This window comes from Phlebotomus argentipes, unplaced genomic scaffold (assembly GCF_947086385.1).
Source record: "Phlebotomus argentipes unplaced genomic scaffold, Phlebotomus argentipes genome assembly scaffold_4, whole genome shotgun sequence".
NCBI lineage: Eukaryota > Metazoa > Arthropoda > Insecta > Diptera > Psychodidae > Phlebotomus > Phlebotomus argentipes.
This window is the reverse complement of record NW_026776174.1, coordinates 850,569-875,077: the sequence shown is the minus strand read 5'-3', so window position 1 is coordinate 875,077 and position 24,509 is coordinate 850,569. Positions and strand designations below refer to the sequence as shown.

General features: G+C 39.8%; 2 protein-coding genes across 2 annotated transcripts in view; both read right to left on the bottom strand.

The window, feature by feature from the left end:
- The window catches only part of LOC132258113 (uncharacterized), a 29,218-nt gene extending 6,172 nt beyond the window's left edge, over positions 1–23,046 (bottom strand). Inside the window, exons 1-2 of the mRNA XM_059755229.1 lie at positions 22,552–23,046; positions 4,201–4,281 (exon numbers count right to left, since the gene is read on the bottom strand). Coding sequence (XP_059611212.1) covers positions 4,201–4,267 — 67 coding nt within the window. The 5' untranslated portion in view covers positions 4,268–4,281; positions 22,552–23,046. The remainder of the gene's footprint in view (positions 1–4,200; positions 4,282–22,551) is intronic.
- LOC132258112 (hexamerin-1.1-like) lies at positions 668–2,901 on the bottom strand. The gene has a single exon (XM_059755228.1). The coding sequence runs from the start codon at positions 2,899–2,901 to the stop codon at positions 772–774; it is 2,130 nt and encodes a 709-aa protein (XP_059611211.1). The 3' UTR covers positions 668–771.
- Positions 23,047–24,509: the final 1,463 nt, after the last annotated feature.

The window sequence follows — 24,509 nt, the reverse complement described above, 5'->3', positions numbered from 1 at the left end:
AGAATATTCTCCCTAATCAAGGTATCGACACATAATAGTTTTGGGTTTCCATGTGTTAATGGTGAATCCATCAATTTGAATTAGCAAACAATCACTCAGCCCACAATACGCATCAATCGAAAATCCACGCATTTCTCCTTACTGGAAATTTAAGTATGGATTCCATGTGTTGTCTCTTGGCATTTATGGAAAATTGTGTTGGCAGAATATCATAAGATTCATGAGATTCGCGGTTGAGGAATTTAATTATACACCCACTTCACAGTTGGAGAAGAAATATTTTGCTGAATTTAATCAATTTGAAGTCACACAGAGAGAATCGGGAAAAAATTTTTCCACTGATGCATCCTTTGATGTCTCAAAATATTCTAATATTAATACAGAAGCGTGTCCACAAAGCAATTCTCCAGTGAATCTGCAGAATTCCAGACGCAAACAAATTTATGCGCCCTTTCTCGCTCTGTCAATTGGAAAACTGCATCAAATTTATATTTGATGAAGCTTTTACAGTTCCATTTCCGCCCCTTATTGCCGACCATCCGTCGAGAGTTTCAATAAAACCGTGAGAGTGAAATTAAATTCCTTTTATTTCTCTGTGTGCGCCTCACTGCACCCCGGATGAGATCCTGGACGCAGTCCTGGCACAGCGATATAATTTATTGACCTGCACTTCTAATTCATTTTTCACTAATTGAGACTTTTTTTTGGGGTTTTTTTTTCATTTATGCTTCTCTTGTAATGATGTTGTGGTGTTGGTAAAGCTGAGCGCGTTTAGTAGACGGTGTTGACATCGGCCTCCTTCTTGTGGAAAATGTAGACATCCTGGTAATACATGTTTGGTGTGTACCACACGTGCTCGTCGATTTTCCTGTCGAAGGGATAGCCGAATGGCAGCGAGTCCACGTAGCGGGCGCCAGAGCCAACGCCAGCGGTGATGTAGTGGTCGTAGCCGGTGTACTGGGGCACCTTGGGGGCGTAGTAGGGCGTGACGATGAAGTAGAACTGGAAGGGATAGCCACCCTTCTTGCCCTTGGGCAGCAGCAGGCGGCTGGGGAAGCCATTGTGGGCCTCAGTCATGTCCAGAGGGAATTTGTTCTCGCCACTGAAGGAGGTCATCACCCACTTGTACAGCTCGAAGTATGTGGTGCGGTCCTTCACGAACTGGCTGAAGTAGATGGAGTCACGCACGATGACGTTCTTGCCGACCACCAGATCGTAGGGGAAGACATCCAGGAGCACGAAGTTCTCGCGGTTCTCATTCACATCGTACACCACACCGTACTCATCGACCTTGGGGCCAAGGTAGACGCGCACGACCGACTTCACGGCCTTCTCGGACTGCACGGTGAGCTTGACGGTGAAGGGCAGGTGGTTGAGGCGAGTCTGGCGGGCCTTGATCACGAAGTCCTCACCCTGGTAGTGGGCGATCTTGCCGAACTTCTTCAGCTGCGACTCTGGGAGTTTCTCATCGTACACCTCAACATCGACGGCATTGGTGATGTCAGCATCGAACTTGTCGAAGTAGGTCACCAGTTTGTCGATCTCAACAGTCTCGATCTTCACTCCGGGGAAGTAGATCTCCTCAGTGGTGTAGGATGGGAGCTTGTCCTTGAACTGCCAGTAGAACTTGATGATTTTCTTGTACAGCTGGTAGAAGAGTGGGTCACGCATGGCGGTTTCGTAGTGCTCAAGCACGCTGGGCACGACATCGTAGTTGCCGAAGTAGTCAACGGTGTTGCCGAGGAGGATCTTGGCGAAGCGCACGATGTACTTGTAGTAGCGGTTGTTCACAGAGTCAGGATTGGACTGGATCAGATTGCCGAGGTACTCAATGGATTCGGGTTTCGTGAGGTCAACGTGGGTTCCGTCAGGTAGATAGATGAAGCCAAGGTCGATGGCATCGCGGATGCGCTGCTCATATGTCCAGAGTGTGTCCACATCGTAGTAGAACTCCTCAGTGTAGAAGTTGTAGTAGTTGGGACGGGATGGGAAGTAGACGCCGTTGTAGTAGCGGAGGTTGGGGTAGTAGCCAGTGTACACGGGTTCATACCAGCTGAACTCGGGGATGTGGCCGAGGTCGTTGGAGAGACGCTCCAGGTAGTAGCGGGCGAGGATTTGCTGATAGAAGAAGAGGTAGTATTCACCGCGACGGTCCTTGTACAGGTTGAACTCCTTGCCGCCCATCCAGAAGGGGTAGTCCATGTGGTAGTAGTAGTGGTAGGCGTTCAGACCAATGTCCTCCGTGAAGTAGGACACCTTCTGGTCAGGAGTGGTGTGCACATACCAGCCGGTGTAGTTGGATGGGATGATCACAGTGTACACATCCTCGACCTTCTTCATGCCATAGAAGCCCTGCATCTTGTACTGCTGCGCCAGCTGGATCACCTCGCTGTTGAAGAAGTAGTAGGGGTAGATCTCATAGGGCGCGGGCAGCTCGAGTCCGGCAAAGTCGGGGCGGTGGAGGACGGCAGCAGTCAAGGCGTACACAAACATGCCCTCGTTCACGTGGAATCGGGCCCAGACCATCGACTTGTAGAACGTGTCCCAGTCCTTGGCGTAGTAGAAGACGTTGAACAGGCTGATGACCTGGTATCTGTGTGTGTCCTCAAGCACAGAGAATACTTCATCGAAGGGAAGCAGTCCGTACTTGTAGTAGGTGTAGAATTCCTTCACGGCCGTCACGTTGGTGTAGTGATCAAAGTAGTCCTCGAATTTGAAAGCCTTGGCCTCATCCCAGAGTTTTGTGTGAATCTCGTGCTGATGGACATGCTGGAGCACCTCGAAGAGAGCCTTCTGCTTGTACAGGAAGTCCTTGTCGGCGTACTTTACCGTGGGTCCGGGCACGACGTAGCCCATGGCCAGCGTGGCGCAGGCCAGCACAAAAATTGTGATGGATCTCATCGTGGATTCAGCACAAAATTCACTCTGATGCCCATCCAATGCCACCGCCACCGTATTTATACTCTGCCCAGCGAAATGACAATCGAAGGTTATCGCTCAATTCTCCTTCTTAATCACATTCTCGCGCTCCTACTCCCCACTTTACAATTACCTTATCAGCCCCCCAAAACCAATTTCCATGCGGTGCAAGATGATATTTTTGCCAGACACAATTAATGTTGGGAAGAATGTCACAAACATTCCCAGATGCTGTGCTCTCTTTTTGCCTTCAACCACCCTGGGTCGACGGTGAAAGAGCAAAGTTACTGAGGAAAGTTACATTATAATTTAATTATCATACTCCAGAATTGCGATTTATGCCAACAAAGAGAGAGAGAAAGCTTCGCACGCAAAAAAACCTCATCATTTTTGGCCCATCAAAATACAAGCTGTCTCATGAACTTTGTCACACAGATGCTTTTTTCCGCACCGCAGAAAATGCTCAATTTGAGATCCATCATTGATATGATGCTGACAAGAAAATAATGCTTGGATTTTTGTCACCATTGATCTCAATTCAATTTGTTTTTCCGGCAAAAATATATCACTGATTTTGTACTTTATTATATTTTATATTCACAAGAGCAGCGCTTGCAATTTTCTATAAAATAAATAATATATATTTATTGTATTTTAGCTATATATTCCCTCCGCGGGACAGTAATTCTCTAACAGGCTGTTTAATCCGCCAACACACAAAACTCCCTCCTCTGATATGATGTATGGCATAAAATGTGGAAGATTTATTTCTATTTTTGGCTATAAATTTAATCCGTAGGCGTATCGAGTAGCAAAAAATGAATATTTAGTGCCAAACTAATTAAAACATTATGGTGATTGTGGAGCCGTAGTTAATCTAAGGGTTAGCCAACATCAAAGGGTGACACTCTGGGGGCGCACAAAAAGCGATCACCACACGTGCTTTAATGTCCATTTTGCGCTCTTCTGAGGTCAACAACCGTTCATGTGTTTTTATGCTGTCTTATCGTCTATGCTCCATAGTTTCAAAGTCATGCAAATGCTCAAAATTCAGACATACAGGCATCACGAGTTATTCACACAATTTTATTTTCTCCTCTCGTAACCGTCGCAAAAATAGCAGAGCGAGTGAGAGCGATAAGGAGACCTTTTTTTTCACCATTAAACAAACAGATCATTTTCTTCTTGGGGGGAGTGATTCGAGTGTTGCGAAGAGCAACAAAAAAAAAGGTGATGATGGGAGTAGAAAAAAAAATGCGAAAGATTGTCCAATTAACTCACCATTAAGTATCACGTCTGATAGAATTGCCCAATAGAATATGAAGAGATATTTCTTCTTCCTTATCATTGTTGAGACGGAGTCTGTGAAAATAAGCAAAAAGAGAGGAGAGTTAAGAAAAAAAAAATGTGTGGCGATATGCAATTATCAATTGTTTGCTCGCAATGTTGGAGAGCAGAAAAAAAGCCATCCTCTTGGTTACATAATTGGATGCACTGCATGAAATTCACACACATTTATCATCGCATGATTTTTTAATGCCTCTCTCGAGCCATATTTGTCATTCATTGGGCATAATGTTTGTCACTGCAGCTCTCATTATACTCAATCCCAGGATCAGCTTAATCAGAGGAATTTTTTCTCTCTCGAAACAACGCGTTAAATTGGGTTAGTGTTGTTTGTCCATTTTTGCTGTTGCATCTGTGCGAGTTCAAAAAACAGACCCTTTTCCTGGGATGATCGGAAAACAGAAAATCCATTTCGCATGCATAACAGATGATTAATTAAACATTTCTTTAGTGAAGAATTTATAGATAAGAAATGAGAGTGTTTTTTAGAGAACGAGACATTCAGATCGCGCTATTTTCTAATAAATCCGGCTTCTTCAGTCATTTTCAACGTGACTTCTGTGCTTTTTTTTCTCCTCATCTATTACTACCTATACTTTGTCATTGACTTCTCCCTCTTCTCACCCATTTTGCGGAGAAAATGAACTTTTAGCTTAGTAATTGTGGTTTTCCCAGTGTCTTCTGATCCAATCATTTCTCATTCTGCGTGTGGAGTCCTTTGGATTTTATTATGATTGAAGACATCACCTTTAATATAATTTTTATGTATTATTTTCACGTCCGCAAAATTCATATTCCATCTTTTTCTCTTTCGTCTCTCATGCGTTGCAGAGGCCCCACTTCATAAGAGATATACGCTTCTTCCTGCCCCCCCGAAAACTGGGCGCAATATTATATGGGTGCGAATGAAGAAGTAATCAACGGCTTGGCCGATTGCGAGGTGGGGTTGGGGGTTGTTGGGGGGTGTGAAAGAGTGGTTTTGCGAATGAAATGGGAAGTCTATGAATTGTTATAGGTTTACGTGCCTCCTCCAGGGGATGGGTGGACACCCCATAAAATCCTATTCCACACATACATTTTCTTCAATGTATTTTTATACATGGCCCCATATTAGACGATATTATGTAATACATACATTAGTCATATATTTTTGCGCCTTTTCTCTCTATCCTTTTGTGTTGGATGCTATTCAGCCACTTTCAGCCCAGTGTCGCTGTGGGGTTATGGATGCGGTATAAAAGCTCTCTCTCTTGCTCCTTAACCGCGTCAGAGGAACAGTCGCTGTGGCGTAGCGTTGAGAGATAGGATGATCTATAGATTGATACAGCCACTCTGACGATCATCCGGCTGCCTCCTCGAGAAGAATAAATGCGTGTGGCGAGAATGATGGGGCGCTATTTCGTGTCATAGAGAAATTTCCTGGATGCTCTCTTCTCACTATGGCAATGGCATGAAGATGAAATATCTTCACACAATTTTCACTTGATTAATCAATTTCATTGGCGACAGTGACAATAATTTTCGATTACCCAGGGAGGCAATTCTCATGTGTGGTTATTGTTGCTGTGGGTACTGTAATCAACAGACAAACGCGTATAAATATGAATTAGTTCACATTTTGTCGGCATAGAAAGTGGCATTTACCCTCTCTTATCGTAACCACCCAAAAGAGCTCCGCTATTTTCACTCACAATTTAGCCATTTCAATGAATAGCTACATGGATAGGTGCTTTTCATGTAAAATGTATCCACACAGCCTCGAGCTGGCTCACTTTCTACCTCCACACGGGGGAGGAATTGGAATGGGAAATGCCATAGAAATCAATTGGCTAACCCACACTCCCTTTTTGCTATTCTCACTGGAACTTCTGACAATCTTTTCACTTGAAAAATCATAAGAAGTCATCCAATATAATTCGTGAATTTGCAATAAATTGCCAAGACTCCAGTGACTCGTTCCATGCGATTGCGCCCAATAAAGTGCACAACATCTTGATTAATTTTTGCCCAATAGACGACGAGAGAGAGAGAGAGAGAAAAAGAATAAGATGGTAATTAATATTTTTATTTTCATACCGTAAATAATTTATGATGTAAGGAGAAAATATTTCTGGTTTGTTCAATTTATGTCCCGTCTTATTTTCTGATCCAAATCATATTATATTGATTTTCATCATTTTTCCTTACAAAAGCGCCTGTTGTGTGTGTGTGTGTACATAATTCTGCTGCGATAATTTCCAATAAAATATCCGAAATGTGCATTTGACGTACTGTTATTTGGCTCTTTCATGCCAATGCGAAAAACTTTTGTAACAATCACACAGTTTTACTGGAAGGTTGTAAAAATTGAGTAGCTTGTTATAAAATATTTATCATCTCTACGTGGATTTCTTGGCGAAAAATGACATCATCCCAGAATAGATTGGTGGGGTTTTGGGGGGAAAGGAAATCTCCTGGTAATTTTCATACACAATCTAACAAGATTTGGTATTTAAATTAATATCGAGAGCCTGTGTAAACCTTGTATAATATTTCCTAAATATTTGATGAAGTGTGCCTCTCTGTACATGCATAATATGTCTAATGTGTATGTTTTGGTATCTCTACCCAATTATACCAATAAATTAGGATATTTGGTTATAGCTGTATTAATATGCTTCACGATATAATAATAATATGGATCGAGGTGGAATTCTTGGCATCATTTATGCAAAATTGATTATATGTCGAAAAACTTTAACCAACATTTCCATACTAAAATAAATTCCGATACAAAGTCTTCAAACACGAGCATATGCAAATTAAATTTCGTTGATTAGTTTTCTTCAATTTTCGACGAGTGACGTTCATCGTATTTTCACTCAATTCACTTTGGCGCGTTGGGTGCGGAAAACATTCCCATGTTTTAGTGTTTGTGCAGAACAGAACGGAGAGAGAGAGAGGAATTAAAGCAATGTTAGATACATATATCAAATGTTATTTGTTTTAAAATTGTAATTCATTTGCATTTACCATATACATACACTCTGTTTTCTCCGCCGTTGCACGAAAAATAAACTATAACAAAGTTTTCCAAAATGTTTTGTGAATATTAAATTACTCATATATCTCACTTTGTACCCGCAGTGCCACCAGAGAACCACTCCACAGGCGTGAGATGACTCTCTCTCACTCTCTTTGTCCTCGTTTCACTTGTAAATATTTTACTGAGACATAATGAAAGTCATGTTATTCCGGACCGACGATGGAATCAAAGCGAATATAAAAGTGTCCTCGGAGATTCAGTCTCTCCTGAGAGGAACGTTATTTAATGGAATTAGGAAGAAGCTTTTAGAGCAGAAAATAGCCGAAAATTTCCTAATAAGCTCTCTCTCTCTCCTTGTTTCCGCTGGAGAAGTGATTATGACGCTAGTTCACCTGAGAGAATTGGGTCAAAATATAAAAGGAATTGTGGTGGAAAAAGATAACAAGTGTATTTTACTTTGCATCACACTTTGTGTCTCTGACCTCTTTTTTGGCATGAGAAGTTGTATGAAAAACAAAGCAATACTCACATATAAATAACCGGATTCATATACATAAATTAGTTGCAACATAATCCCCTTGTCCAGCATCCCTAATCCATTCACCGAGGTCAATTTCTATGCCAATTTATATTCACATTTATCAGACGCAAACTTGCAATATTCTCGCCCTTCTCGCATTCTTCGGGGGTTCTTGAGGGCGCGCCAAAGAAAAAAATTCATCAAAGTGATATAAGAAACTCTTGAGTTCTTCTCCCTATCTTGCGCAACATCCAACATTCCATGATGATTTATCTAATTGTAGTCTATTGAAAATCTTCCCTCTCGGGGAAAAAATTACATAATCCCATGTCCAAAGTGGAAGAGAGAAATAAAATATCGGAAATGATTCCGAGTAATCAACAACAATATGTTATGGTTGATAGTAAATTGGTGCGATTAGGGGATTCTCCTCTCATTCGGTGAAGGCGCCATCGGTGGAGGGCTGCAAGGGTGGACGTGGAGAAGGAGTGAAAGTACCATTTTATAAGATAACACACACACACACGCGCGCGCCCTGGAAAGGGTCCTTCTATGGCGAAAGAGATTTTAACTGGTTGGAAGCGATAGAAGAAAAATCTCACTCCTTCTGTCTCTGTGCATATCGAGAGAGAGATTGCATGGGAATATCCACACTAGAATCCTCCACTTGACCCACAACATCGCCAAGTGTCTAGCTATATGTTGACCGTGTGTGTCCTCACGAATGCCAGGTACTTTGCCAGAGGAAGTTGTTTTAAATCCATATTGAAATAAGAGATTTAATTTCCGTGCTGCTGTTGACTATTGCACACGGCTTCCACTCGAACAGCAGCTAAGCATTTTCGAATGCAGCATATAATAATTTTGAGCTCGACATAGCACAACCACACCAGTTTTCTTCATCTTATCTCAATTGTTTTGCGCTTTTAGTGCGATTTCGCATGAAGTTATGCAAAAATATACGAAATCTGGTGGTTTAAAGAGTTCATTTCTCAATGCAGAGCTTTTACCCGGCGTCTCCACCAATAGTATTGCTTCGAAAGTAATTTTATAGTTTCCTTCCATTCTTTTTCAATTGATTTTGTGTACATTCCCAAAGTATCTCACACCTAATTGCACCCAGAAGAAAGGACTTCAAAGGCACTGGGCATCTGAGAAAGTTGTGTGTGTGTTTTTTCTGTGCCAGAAAAGGAGTCAGTCACTCGCAAGGATGCCCGCCTTACTCAACACTTGTCTTTATTTCACTTGTGTGTTTAGTTTCCTTGGGGCCCATCCCCTCTGCTCATGAGATGCTTGGGGGTGTGGGGCAAACATGGAAGTTTGCTGGGATGTTAGAACATATCAAATGAATGGGTGGATGGATATCAATAAACGGCAGGAGACATATTGTCTGACTCACGGACTAGACAAATAACTGTTGTCGATTTGGCGCTTTAGCACAAGAGATCCCTTCCTCTATCTTCGTCCACCCTGAACTGTGCCTCCCGTTCGTCTTCAGGGCTGATATATATAAATTTTTCTCCGCTTCCTCCACCCTCGCGCGCCCCCCCACCCCCAAAACGAATCCCTCCTCACTCGGCTCGGTGCTATATTTACTACTTCACACAGATTGCTAGAGATTCTCGAATCGGCAAAAATAATAAAATCCAGCAACTCCCCTTTAATATATTTGTTTTCTATTAGAATCATCCGACCGTCGAGAGCGAGAACTCAATGGACCATCAATAAATAAATGTCGTTTCTCCTCATTCATCCAACTGTACGGATGAGAAAGGAGAGAATCATCCCTCCTAATGTCCCTCAGATTTCAAAGGAAGAAGCTGTGATGTTTTTGTGGGCGGAAGCCGGAAAAGAGACCGATGTAAATTTACCCTTCCTAATTCCCCGCCACTAATTAAATAATATTGATGATAGAGAAATCAACTCCCCAATGATAATTAATTTCAGGACTTTTTGCGAGAAAATCTCCATGCATTTAATGTACAATTTCTACGCTCCATCCTGACATCATCCACACCCACTTGACCCATCACAGCATTTCCAATTCAGATGACCTCCAAAATCTCTCTCCTCTCTTCTGCCTTCCGGCACAAAATCACGCACAATGCGAAGAAAATACCGCATTTCCCCTAGGAATTCAAACCAAACCCAGCATGTCCCAGCAAAAAAAAAGCCACAGTGACAAAAAATGGGATATTAAAAAAATATTCCACACAATATCCACATATTTGAAATTTCTGCATTTTTTGCACACTCAACTGGCGAGGAAAGGGCGGTTTTGCGGCCCTCCAGCGTTGCCCCAATTGCCTTACCCTTCCATTCTCCAACGGCGGGGGAGCATTCAGAAAAACAAGCGTTCATATTCTCCATTCTTGTGTTTCTTCAAATTGACGGCTAAGCAAAATGGAAATTTAGTCATATTGTTTTTGCCTTTGTGTTTTATTTCCTAACAGGAGGAGAGGAAAAAAAACCCGCCGGTACACATGAAGGAGCGAAGAGTGCAAGGAACGGAGCGTGTGTTTGGGAACATTGCGAAGCTATTTTTTGATTGGAATTCACAGAAAAAGAATACAGGAAATTGGATTTGAAAGGTAAAAAATCAAGAAGTTATGGAATGATGTAATTTTTAACGAATTCAATTCAAAATACAAGCAATTCAGTTACTCTTTGCAGAGTAATAACCACTGTTTGCACCTAATGTGCACACATTGATAGTGATCCACCCCTTTAACAGATTGTATAGGCGAAATAGGAGAACCAAGAGAGATCAGAATTCAATACACATTGGCTAAATTGTGGTGAGAGCAATTTTTGACTCAATTCCTTCTTTTCCTGCATCCCCAGGAGTTCCTTTTGCGGGCCACTCCTCCGCACACAAACAGACACTCTCTTGTGGTGTCACCGAATTAAAAGGACGAGAAGTGGTAGCAGGAAGGACTATGGAGAGCACTTTAGAGACAGTGGAGTCGCTGCTCGAATGAGGGACCAAAGTGCAAATATAAATAACATGATGTTAGACACTATTTGGAGCTTAATGTAGCATCTTCTTCTCGTGTGTATAAATTCTTATAGGAGAAGTGGAGGTAAATAGCGCTGTAAGGAAGGATAACAGCTTGAGTAGCGGAAATTGGGGGATGGCAAGTGGAAATGGATCTCCTCCCTTCTCCACATGTAATTAAATAAAATGTAAGTGAGTAAGAATTGTGCACTTTGGGTGAGCTTTTCACTCTGTCGCCCCCTCCCGAAAACACACTTGGAGCGCCACGAAGAAGCGGGGTGTCCACTGTGAGACGCCGATGGGGGGGTGTGGGGGGGGTGGCGTCGAGTGCTGGGCAGAAGAACGAAGAAAAATAATGTGAAATTGATCACATGGGACCAAGAAGGACATTGGATTCAATGAATCTTTCACACGACAAAAGACATTTTCCCATTAATAACATTCCTCTCTTCCACTGCAAAGAACATAATTTCAAGAATCTTTTCTTCTCCTTCATTCCTTCTCCACTTCCCCACACTTTTTTTTCCCTCTCGTTGTCCGGTAATTCGTAAATCACTCATGATGGGGTAAGAAAGAATCCAAGGAAAGAACTCAAGAAGGAGGAACGTACCTACTGGAATGATTCTCATCCGCAGCAATTGCATTTTCTCAACCCTATATCACTTCAAACACTAATTAAGTATTAAATTAAGGACTTGGCACTCTCTCTCTCTGCAAGTGTAAAGAAATTCACGAAATTGCTGGGAAAAAGCAGCAGCAACGACTCAAAACTTTCCACTCCCCGCTGACTTGCAAGTAAAGAAGGGCACAAGTGTTTATTTCTCGATAGATCCTGCACCTTCGGTCCTCTCCTTGTACCATATTTGCTGGCGGCGGTGCAACAAGTTGAAAAAGAATTGGTACACTTTCTCAGTGCAAAAAGACGAAGGCGAAAACTTTGAACGATGTTAATTGCAAAAATACATTACGTATTTCGTAAGTTTTCACCAAAGCATTCACACACACTTGCTTTTCACAATAAATCCATCAACATGACGAGGAGCATCACATAAATTTCAAATCAAATTAAATTTAATCCAAACTTGAACAGCAGTGAAAATAGCTCGCTCACGTTTCTCCAGAATAAATAGTACACACTTTCAATTGATTTAGCGGGAAAACGCAAGAAATAATGACTATGCAAGATTTCCACGAGACGAAATAGTTTACAATGTTTTGTATCTAATTTCATTTAAGCGAGAGCGCAAATTTTGTGTCACAATTTTCCAAGTGTTTTATACGTGTTGAATTTACTTTGATGATGCAAAATAATATAAATCGACAGAAAGCTTCCCACTCAAAGTCGTGAATTCCCTCTAGTGAAAGGATTTTGAGAGAGGGAAAAATTGAAAGATGAGGAATTTCCCTGGAGGATAAAGTTTCCCTGTCGAATATTTGCCACGACAAGAGTCCTATTCATTGTGAAAATTGTGGCATATTTCACAAGAAATTCACTTTTCATATTCCATTTTACAAACAGTCTTTCTCTCTTTTTGATTTCCCAATATATTGACGGATTTTGGCATTAGGGGATTTCACGATGTTCCGGATTTTCCTTAAAAATTGGAAAGTTAAATATAACATCAAATATAATTGTTTTCTCTCTTCCAAGAACGATTGCAATGACACAGAAGAAGAAGAAAAAAAACCCATATTTTGCAGCCTGTGAGATAAATTTTACTCATTTTTCACGAGTACTTTGCACAAGAATGGCTAATTATTTCCCTCTTGACTCCAAAGTGCCTCCAAATGGGTTCTTATTCTCCTGAGTGTGCCGAACAGCGATGTGCCAAAAATTGCACAACAGCCAGAAAAGAATGAGGGAAACTTTTCCTCAAGTTCATGGAGGCGTTTTGCTATTTCTCACATGATACTGCAAACATTGTGAGTATAAATTTCCACGTGACGATTAGCGAAAAAGGAGTGAGGACAGGAAAAGTGCGAAATGCCTCAAGGCACAACACTTAATTACATGTTTTCTCTTTTTTTTAATGATTTTCTTCTTCGCTAAATATCTCCTCCAGTTTCAGCATAAAAATGAAATATTAGGAAGTTTTTCTCTTAATGAAGACACCAAGAGAGGGAAGAAGAACATTTTCCTCACCAAGCTCACGGAAAAATTCCTGCATTCATCCAACATATTTTTCATATCTCTTTCTCTCTTTTTTTTTGGGGGGACTTTTAATAACATCATTTTGGAGTCTTTTTTTCCTCACTGTGGAACCAAAGAAAAAAAAATGCGAGACTGGTGGAGAAGAAATATTTTCATCAAATGAGTTTTTTATTATTATTTTTGCTCCATCTCCAAACCGTGAATAAAATAATATTCACTGATGCTTGTGCGATGTTTTTAAAAGTTATGAAGCTCTCAAGAGAGCATTTCTGAGACATTTCCACGTGGATTTTTCCACAATCGACAAAAAGACACGCCAAGGCAAAATGATAGCGCACATTTCACCGTTCGAGCAATACATAATAATTTGCGAGGGAGACTTAATTTCCTCCCCATTTTTCCTGTGTGACTGCAAGAGTGTGACTATCAGCGGGTCAAAATCTTCCCGGGACGCTTTTCCACCCGGTCCACGATTTCAGTCCAGAGGTCGACGGTTAATTATGATTTACAGCAATTATTGGCACTGGGAGTTCATACAAAAATATGCTCGCTATGTTGCGCGCCTGCCCCCCCAAAATATTCCCCAAGAGACGACGACCGCATGCGATTTTACCATAGATTACAAAATATTCATACAAATAGCCGAAATGTGGAATATTATACGCTTCTTTGTCAGGGAGAAAATTGAAATTTCTCCCCTTTCGTGTGCCTCATTTCAAGGCAATAACCAACTGCTCCGATCTAGATGTCCTTTGTAATTGAAAAAAATACACAAATTCAACAATCAGCCTGAGTATTTGACTTTCAAAACATTAACTGACGCAATTTCTATCATTTTGCAGATGAGAAGGAAATTTAAAGGCGATTCTTAACGTGTGGATAATTATAAAAAGCACCTGACTTTACTCACACTGTTCTTAGCAATAGTCAATAAAGCGAGAATGCTGCTTGTTTTTCTGCTGTTTTAATTACACAATTATTATTCCCGGCATTATGATAATAATTATAAACAGAAATTTCTCTTACAACCCACCATAATCCTGAATGTGCCCCTGAATTCTCACTCTCCACCTCGAGAAGACGAAATCTCTTTCACTGTGCAAATCATGTTTAATTGAATTACATGACTTCGCACAGTAAATAATTAAATTACATCGAGATTCTGTTTTGGAATTCAAACATGCATACGTAATTAATACTGATACAAGTCTAAGGTTAGGGAATAAGAGAGATATGCTATATGTATATGCTGTGTGCATGCACATTATGTGTGCTATACTGCACATCATTCAAATTTTGAGTGCAATACAAATGAAAATATTACATCTCATCCCCCTCCCCTCTAGAAAAGGGAAATGATATGCTTTACAGACGCCATTAATGCTACAAGAAGGATAATCCAATATGAATCCTCCTTCTCTTGTATAGTAATTTGAGGAAATGTTTTCTTTAATTGCAATCCTACTCTGGAGGAAAGTGTATAATGCACTTTGACAAATTGATTAATCTATTTGATGGGGCGCCAATTTAATTGAATTTTCCACTTTCCCACCACCACGTCGCTATTTTATTGCTCAATCTCAGGCGAAAGCTCAGCAATAAAGTATGGGAAGAAGAATTTCTCCGAACTCAAGATGGATAGGCATTGACGCGTCGGAGCATCACTCTATCTAAGTGCTACAGAGCCTCCCCCGCCCGCGCCCCACTAGATAGTTTTTGGGGGCAGGCGTCGGTATTTTCAATGCTCTTTCCCACCCCGCCCCGTGAATTGGGCGCAAAATGCATTTTGCCAACACATGACCGAGCAACAGAATCAACATTTGTCCCAAGTGTTGTGCCAACAGCAGAAAAAAGCTGCGTGTGCGAAAGGGAATCAAGTGGCATGTTCTGAAAGCGCAGAAACACCATTAATGAATGATTCGTGGATGTATGCAAGTGAATGGTGTGTCCAAGTGGAATATCCAGAGCATCCGCCATGTGAAAATAGTGCTGGAGAAATAATTAATTGCTTCTGTGCGGGTGTGTGTGGGCCGTTGCGGTGGGAAAACTCTTTTTCCGTCCACACAACTGCCAAATGATTTATTGTTTGCAGCTCAAGAAAAACACTTTTAAAATTATTTGCCTTTTTTCGCATTGTGAGCTCGTTTTTTTTTTGCTCTATTCACCCAAAGCAACGCCACACTATATCTTGGGTGACGAAAACTGCAAAAATAAGGTAATTTTCCTCTCTTCTTCGCGGTCTCCGCGCGCCAGTTTTTCTTTCCAGCCTTCGAGGATGAAAACGGATAGGGATAGAATTTCTGTCAGATGTGGTGAATGTGTAGTAAGAATTCTTGACAATATGTGGCGGAAGAATATCTTACGAAGATTGGTCAGATGGTGGAAGAAAAGCAACTCCCAAAAATTCCACAATGAAACACCATGGAATGCTGAAAAGGATTTAAATACAATAATATCCTTCAAGAAAATCAACTTGATGTCCGCACACTTTAAAATGTTGGCCGAGAATATGCGATACGGAGATTTGAATTTACATAAATTCCACACATTCACAGAATTTCTCTGTAGTAATTTATTTTATTACTATTAAATAGATACATGTGCATACTTTTCGCCACTCAGGAATGGAGGAAAAATTAAAGTCGTTAGTTTGTTGGGTGGACTATTTCCGCATTTTCTCACTTTTCCTCCGCAATAAAATCCCACATTCCGCCTCTCTTATGTGGATTTCACATGAAATTGGGCTAATAGACAGCGACGCTGTTCGGTCGCTACACAGTTCCAAAAAGGCAGCCTTTCATGGCATGGTTAAAAATTTACGAAAGTTTACGGGAAAAGAGGAATTTCATTATCAACTCTGGGTATAACATAAACAAGAACTTACAATATTCTACAGCGAATCAACCCAATGTTGGGATATAAATGCAAAATAGTTCCTATTGCTTCACTTCACATGAATTGTCTGTTCTCCATCTAATATTTCTCAGAAACCGACAGATTTTGTAGAGAAACTAAACTAAATCATATCCTCCTTATAATGGTAATACATGTGGAGAAATGTTGCATTCTCGAAACATATGTTAACTGCTCAACTGGCCAAAATACGAGGAATTTGCAGAGGAGATCTTGATGGTTGAGATTGCCTTGAAGTTGTGCCGTTTTTGCCGCAAGACATTGGAGATAATTTCAAAAGAAACACCATATGAACATATGAACATTAAGATTGTAGACTAAGTGGAAATGAAGATTGTGGGAAGTGCAGGTCAAGCCCTAAAGGCTCTCATGCCGAGTGAGCCTTTTCCACCCCTCTAAATCACAATGTCAGATCTTTTGTATAAAAGTGAACTTCTTACATATTTTCCTAAAGGTGGAATGATAAATATTCCAAAAAAGAAATTGCCATGGTAAACAAATGCGTGGACTGGAGGATGAAGATTTATCCTCTCCCAGACTCAGTCGCATTCTTGGGAAAAGTTTGTGTATCTTTACCCAATTTGCTTCGATCAAACCGATTTCGGAAAAAGAAATTTATCCACGCGTATTTAATGTCATGTTGTCGTCACTATATCCTGGAAAATTTCATTTCACTGTTTGATTTTGCTTGTGAAAATGTTTTTTCAAGCACAAAACGATTTCTGATATTCGCGCTGGAAAAACTTCAAATCTTAAATATTTGATCAATACAAATTCCATCCGGTATATAAAGGCTTACAAAGGAGACTTTCACATGCACCAAATCGTCTCCTCTTTTTCCTATTAAAAAGCAATTTGACGCTCAACGACTGCAACTGAAATTATATTTGCTCAGAAACGCAATCATGCAGTTCCTTAGTAGTCTTTTCCGTCTGTGTGAAATATGGTGAAAGTCAAATTCCAGTTGCTTCAACACACTCTTTAGTGATTGTATGCACACACGTGATTACCACGGAAAATACAATCATAAAGCCAATATTATCTCAGCTATTACGTAAATATTGTTAAAATCACATCTAACATCTCTCACACTCAGACGAAATCATGAATATAAATCAGGGGGGGAGGAATTATTCTTTGAAGGAAAAGCCCTCAAATCCCGCCAAATTTATGTATCACTCCGATCAAAATCCTCCATCCGATGGTGTAACATTTCCTGTCTGCGTAAACAATAGAGTAAACTTTGATGTTTCACCACCCTCTCCATCGCTGGCGGGCATGTTTATTTGAAATTTCCGTTCGCTTCAGTCAATACAGCGCGGCTCTCTTTGCCCGTGTTGTCCTTTTCTTCGCAAAAGGACAGCACAGGAAGCGGCGTTGCTGTACAATTAAAAACTTGTTGATGAAATTTGTTGACAATTGTCCTTTTTTTTCGCCATACATACAATAAATAACAATAAATCAGTCAGCGAGCGCAATGAATATGCAAACAAATCCTATTCAATTCAGCACAAATTAAATCTTACAAAAGGCCAAAAAAGAGATTCCCAGGATTTTTTTTAAATGTAGGAAACCAAAGCATTGTAATTGGATGAAATTGTTGTTATAACAACAACCAAAAAACTCTGCAACAGAACAAGTTCATTTCGTAATCATCACGATAGTCGCGCTGTGCTTGTAGCATCTCACAACCCAGGGAATGAAAATTAATGCAATAGCATGATAAAATGCTCGTCCATAATTTATGTGGCTACATTTGGCACAAAGGAAACATTCTCCGAAAATCATAATTTACAGGACTCTTGATAGAGACACCATTTTTCCCACATTTTCTTGTCACAGCATCTTTGGGGCATATATGAGAGCATTATTCATGCCATTGAAGCATTATATACTCTTATTCTCTCTCTAAATTCACGCCCACACCTCCGCACTCAGAGTGAGACACACTCAATTTTGACTTTCCAAAAACATCATCCCATTTCTGGCAAATTTCGTATTTATTTAAGCCATTTTTCCAAGCAACTGAGAGAAAACTCAAGGATGCGAATTCACGAATTTCTCATTATTCGCTTATTTCTTGTCAATTTAGGAAATTTCGTGGAGAATTTCTGCTATGATAAAGAGAGAGAATGTGGGTAAAGTCATTGTTGATTATGCTCCCCATTTTGCACATCCACGCAGTCAAAATATGCTCTGAAGTTGTGGCGGAACATTTTGAGATGTTAAATCGAAAATAAACATACTGCAGCATACTTGCTCTCGTGGTCAAAGTCAACATCATTTGATTTAACATAGCATCACGTTCATTCACCACCGACTGAAAAATTCACTACACCAACTTATGCTATGATATGAAGAATAGTTAACAGAGTAAATTGACAGTAAATATTTCAGAGAATTTCATCCAAGGGGGAAATAATATGCGATATTTCTGTAAAAATCCACTTCAAACCGCTTTTTTGAGCGTCTTTTTCAATCATAACCTCAAAAATATCACTAAGAGATCTTAAAAGACTTCAATTGGAAGCTTTCTAGATGATAAAATCAATCAAAATCGTCAAAATGGTTCAGAAAGTGATCTAAATTATCATTTTTCAAGTCTACATTACTCTTTTCGAGGTTATGTTCGATTTCAACACAATTTGCAGTGTTTTTTAACATAAAAAGATCAGAATATCTTATTCTGCCAAGAACTAGCAATCTTGACAAATTTAGCATAAGAAATAATGTGCTAAAATGCGAAATATTCACTAAATCCGTCTAGGATTCGTTACATAACCTAGAAAATTATGGTTTCTTCGTACAATTCAGAAGAAACCCAAGGAATCTGGGTAATTAGTCAGTAAAAAAAAGCAAGCAGAAAAGGAGGATTCTAAGTTTTTAAATACTTGAACTTCTTAAGCACTTCAGCTGATCTGTACACCACTTCTGACTGTACTATCTCCCCCTTGATTTTATCAACAGAATCAACAGTGGGAATAAAGTAGGGAAAAACCTCATGAAAGCCATATCATTAGCACCACAAATAAAATCACTCGGGAATAAACGAAAAATCTGTGTGAATTTCATAACACTCCAAGACAAATTTTAAATAAATTCCCTAAACACACAAATTCCATAAAGTTGAGCTGTAGGAAAACTGCAAATTGTGAGTGAGTTTGGGTGGTAAATTTACCATGACTGAAGCCTTATGACTTTTCTCACACACACTTATGCTGAGATTATGTTATTTACCTTTTCAGGGGGAAAATTCACGTGGCTTTGAGTTCTTTTTTTTCATTTGGAGCATAATGTACTTGTTACAGGGCGGAGCTCTGAGGCCTCATAACAACTCACGAGGAGGCACATGAATAATTTGGAGCTCTTCCTCACGCTGAAAATCTCATTGAGGGATCTAATTGAAATATTACTCGTGTGGAGTGTATGAATTTGTGAGCTTCTCAGGGATGATTTCTCCTTGAACAGGACGAAGAAGTGGGCAAGCGAAAAAAGGAAAGTTGATGTTGATGTTTAAACACGTGGTGTGCTTTTCCTCCCCTTTAAACCACTGTATACAGCACATATAATAATCAGTGGTTGGAGTTTGGCCACGAAATGGCGAGAAAAAGGATTTTCCGCATTGAGTGGAAAAGCTCTGACCATTGATTTACATCTCACTTCTTCCATGGCTAATAAACAAAATTTCCCTCACATTATGCCAAAGTTCATTCTCATTTTCCGAGTCCGCCCCCCTCTTGTGGGTAGACATATATATTTATATAACACCGTTTGCATTTTATTGGGTAATTCTAGAGGGTATTTTCAAATGAAAAATTATGCATAGAGCTAAGTTTGCAATTTACTGCTGTTCATCCCACATAATTTTCACCCCTCGAAAAAGCGCTATACCGTCTCATAGAGAGTGAGAGAGAGCTTTACATCGTGTGGCTTCTTCTATGCTTTTATCCGACTGATAAATAAATTTACAACTTTGTGTGCTAGAGATGATATCGCTCAGCCAGTGAAAAAGACACGCTCATGAGTTGAAATTATTGGAAATTTTCCCTTAAAATTCGCTTAAGAGGAAGATAATGAGAACTTTTCGAATTATATTGGTAATTAAGACGGAACTGCGAGAGAGATATTCACTGTGAGAGACAACGACGATGACTACCGGAGGTGGTGGACCGAGAGTACACAAAAAAGTGGCAGAGAAGAGGAATTAAGGAAGACAATTTTCACAGCACGAAGAATTGGACATTTTGAATATGTTTGCCAAAGATGCTTTTATTATTCTGTGCCACTTCTCTCTCTTTTCTCCTCCTTCCAACAAATTGCCGCTTATTTTCACACGACACTCTCTCCATTGTAATTTCTCGCCAAGGGTGGTTTTGCTGTGGCGGAGAGTGGGCGAGTAAAGCTTCTCGCCCCTTCTGCAGAGGGTCAATCATATGGAAATTACAAGTACGTGTGGTCAAGACAACCACAGCGAAAAGTGGAGCAAATAAAGCATTGCACGCGTTAAAATAAAGCATTGTTAAGCGAATGGATGGAATGACAATCATCCCTTGACTTTTAGAGACTGTTTAGAATTACATTCTATCGACTGAAGAGTCATGTTTGTAATAATTTCATCTTCAAAACACACCATCAGGCAGACTAATTTGGAACAATTCCGATAGGAAAATAAATAAGAAGGCTGCAAAGCAAATTTACTCGCGATCCTTTTTGTCACGAAATGAGAATGAACTGAAAATGAGAATTATCCTTAAAAGCACAAAACCAATTATGTGTGCTGTTGAGGAATTACTAAGTCTTGCTTTTCATTCACCATCAGGAAAAGCTTCAAACTGTCAAGAATATTACACAATTGCTTGTAATGGGAAATTTTATTTTCATTTGCCATTCTTTACCAGCGAAAACTGCGGACAAACTCTGGGCAAACTGAGCACAGTGTTTTGAAATAATGTTGCAAATCTCGACAGGAGTCTCATAACCACTAATCACAGTGTCAATTAATTCCCTATGCGCACCCTCCTAGTGCTCTGCACACGAAAATTATCCACCCTCTGGTGTTGTGTGTAGGTCGCCGCTGTGGTTTTGGGCGTCGAAGTGCGAGGGGAGCCAGAAAGAATAAGGTTGATTTATGAGAGAGTCGTTTAAAACAGTTGGAAGCATCTTTCCTATCATGAGCTTAATAATCATCCGTCAGTTTTCCGAGTGGATTTTTGATATGAGAGCATTCTTTCTCGCTCTCTTTCGTCATCCCCTCAAGCCTCTCATTTTTCCCCGCACCATCCAATTAATTTACCCGCGCGATGTATCAAGTGAATTATGTGTAGACTTTCAGAGTGAGACAAAGTGTGAAATTTCCCGCCAAAAGTTTCAATTTTCCACCCAGCAGAAGACATCACTCAATTTTCCGCCCGACGACAAAATACACACGCGATAATTAATTGGTGAAAATGTAACAAATTTGTCGAAATTTCGTCATTTTTCCACGGAATTTTCCAACATCTACAAAATGTCAACGGCTACGCAAACTTTTGGGGATAATTCAATGAACAAATAGCCACTTTAAGTCATCCTTCACACTTATTTGCTGTGATAATCAAATATTTGGCGAAAATTCTCTCCAAAGTCTGTGTACAGAATTTTTGCAATCAATGTTACATAAGTTTTCCATCTCGTCAGCTTCTGTAATCCGCAAAACTTCAGCTTTGACAAATTAATGCGCTTTTTTCCTGACCAACTGTCTCTCTGTTGCCGTTCATGAGGACTTTTTTTTTCAGCAATCATCGTCGTTTCTCTTCTTTTCCCATCCCAAAAACGGAAAAGTATCACTTTGTATTCTCCGCATTTCACTAACAGAGATATTTAACAGCTTCCAGAGAATGACAATAAATTTTATAAAGATATATTACAATTTTTATATTTGTTCAGATCCTATGGAAAAAAAATGGTAATTCAAACTGTTCTAATTAAAATTCAAATAGAAAATGAGAGATTTTTATGAATTCTGAAGCTTTCTTCTATTTTTCTTAGCTGTAAAAAAATATATCAGTCTCATATTGAAAATAAGCAATTAACTAATTGATGGTTTACTTTTCACTTCTACCAAATTAAACGTTAGGAAATGATGCTAACAATTTAAAACCTAAATTGCATTTTGCATAATCTATGTGTGGCAATTATCGGATTTATTTACACATGTTTAAACATTTATTTACCCGCACATGCAAAGTAGTTAGACAACACACGCGCTTCTGATGGAAGTAATTCAATTTTGTTGCGTTTTTTGTTGACTCATCACTCAAAACCGCGAATTCATCTCATTCCTCTGCATTGCACAGAAATTCAGTACAGCAAATTACGAGTTCCTTTTGAAATGTTATTATTGAGACTTTTTTTTGATAAATTCCTTTCGCACAAAATTGAATTTACGATCTGCAAGAGCATTTTTCTTTTAGCACAATTTTTCCATCTGAATGTTTCACTCACATGTGCGGTTTATGGTTCTGATAGATGGGAATGCTGAGCATATATAGAGAGGAGAAGTCAAACGTTAAAACTGAAAGTCAGAAGATCTGAACGCGTTTGTGTATGAATTTCAACGAAAAGTGCGCTCAAAGAGAAGGAAATCGCTAAAATGTTGGCTGCACATAGAGAGAGAGAGTGAAATTCTTCGGATTTACCTTTTTGCCGACAACTTCACTAAAACATTATTAAATTTCTCACATCATCCTCAAAAGGTGAGTTGAGCTGTCTCTGGTTCTGTTTTTTTTTTCTACTGTGCCAAACGCTCTCTTTCTCTGCCTTGTTCACCTCTTTTGCGGATGCAGTGGCAGAGGTGAAACTCTCGAGGCAATTCACACCACTTCCGGCTTTTCGGTCACTGTTGAGGAGTGAGTTTTAATTATTTTTTGTGTGTGTGTTTTTCTTTGGCCACTTCTGCCCACTTATGAATTATTCACTGTTCGCAACACTGACGCTGACGGAGGGAAAAATCAGGAAAATGACTCTTCAGCTCCGGTCGTCGGGTCCCAGCGGAAGGCTTAATTTCTTGTCCGTCACGTGCAGCATATGCCACTCTAGTCGTGGTGTACACAAGCTGCTGTGGCAGCCTCTTGAGGATCTCCTCGCGCTGTCGCATCCAGCGGGAGCGATGCGAAAGGTACGGAGGACAATACGAGACTGAGACTGAGCATGTGGCACAGTGAATGGTTAGTTGGGTAACACCGACTGAACTGGCATGGGGCGAACGAGAGAGAGAGCATCGAAATCTTAAACGCAGCACTAATGTTGTGCGCACAGAAACCATGTGAGGGGGTGGCGCTGGAGGGCGCCCACCCAGTGAGGCAACAGAAAAAAACACTGCTCAAATCGCTACAGAAAACACATCATTCACAGAAAATTCGTTACTCCAATGCTGCGAGGGAATGGAGAATTCCGCAGAAGAGTCGCCCCCACCCTCCCAACCGGAAAAAAAGGGCCAGCAGAGAGATGAGAGAGAGAGAAAGAGCACAGAAGAAGGCTTCCAAGCATTCACACGATCATTTGTACTGTTCGTTTTTCCACGCCACTCATACGAAAATCACCCTCAAAGCGCGAGATTCATCTTATCTGACAGCCAAAACGCCGTCCATTTCCCACTGGCAATAATTGCCGATGGAAATCTCTTAAATTTATTTTAAAGCACTTTTGCATTTAAATTAAGTTGAACTTCTTTTACCACGAAATGAGAAAAAGAAATCTCTCATCCTGTTATAGTTCCTGAAAAAAAATCATTTAAATAATTATAAACTTGCGAAGTTTGATCTGAAAAAAATATCAATTTTAGGGACAAAATAAGGGTTTTTATTATGTTTTTACATTATCAAAAACGAAATCCTCCAAAATACACTAAAACAATGACTCACTATTAGGAAATTAAACAGTACAGCAATGATTATTCCAAGCTTTTAGATAAATAGAGTGGATAAAACCTAAATTTGCAGCAGATAGAAATATCAACTAATTTTAAATAAACACATTTGTCAATATGTCATTAACAAAACTAATTACAGATTGCTATCATAAAATATTCTCCAATTTTTCAATCAATTCACGTTGAACAGAAATTGCTTTATTGGATGAATATGAAGAAAATACACGATTTCCACTGACAAAGAGGTGTTTTTTCTGTGGTTTTTTAAACTATTATCACCCCATTCGATATACAAAACACAAAATTTATGTGTCTTATCTAAAATTTTAACACTTTTACCGCACTGTCTCCTGTCTACACTTCACACCCACTATTTATTCCCACGATTCCTCCGCGCTGCCCAGAACATTCTGCTGAAGAATATATCATTCGACCGAAACATTTTTTGACCATCCGAGTGTGTGTTGGCTGTAATAAAATCATGGGGAAACAGAGAAAGGAATGCAGTGTGGTGTAACAAGTACCATCACAATGGGGTGTATCGCCAACTTTCATAAACTTGTCGCGCACATCTCGGTGGAAGGGCAAAACGCGCGAGGGAAGCAAAAGTATAAAGTTTTTTGGACGTTGAAGCACTATTTTTGTGACATATATTTTCAAAAAATGAAAAATAGCAGACAAGAGAATGGAGTAATAGTGTCGAGAAGGGGGGGAGAATGAAAAATA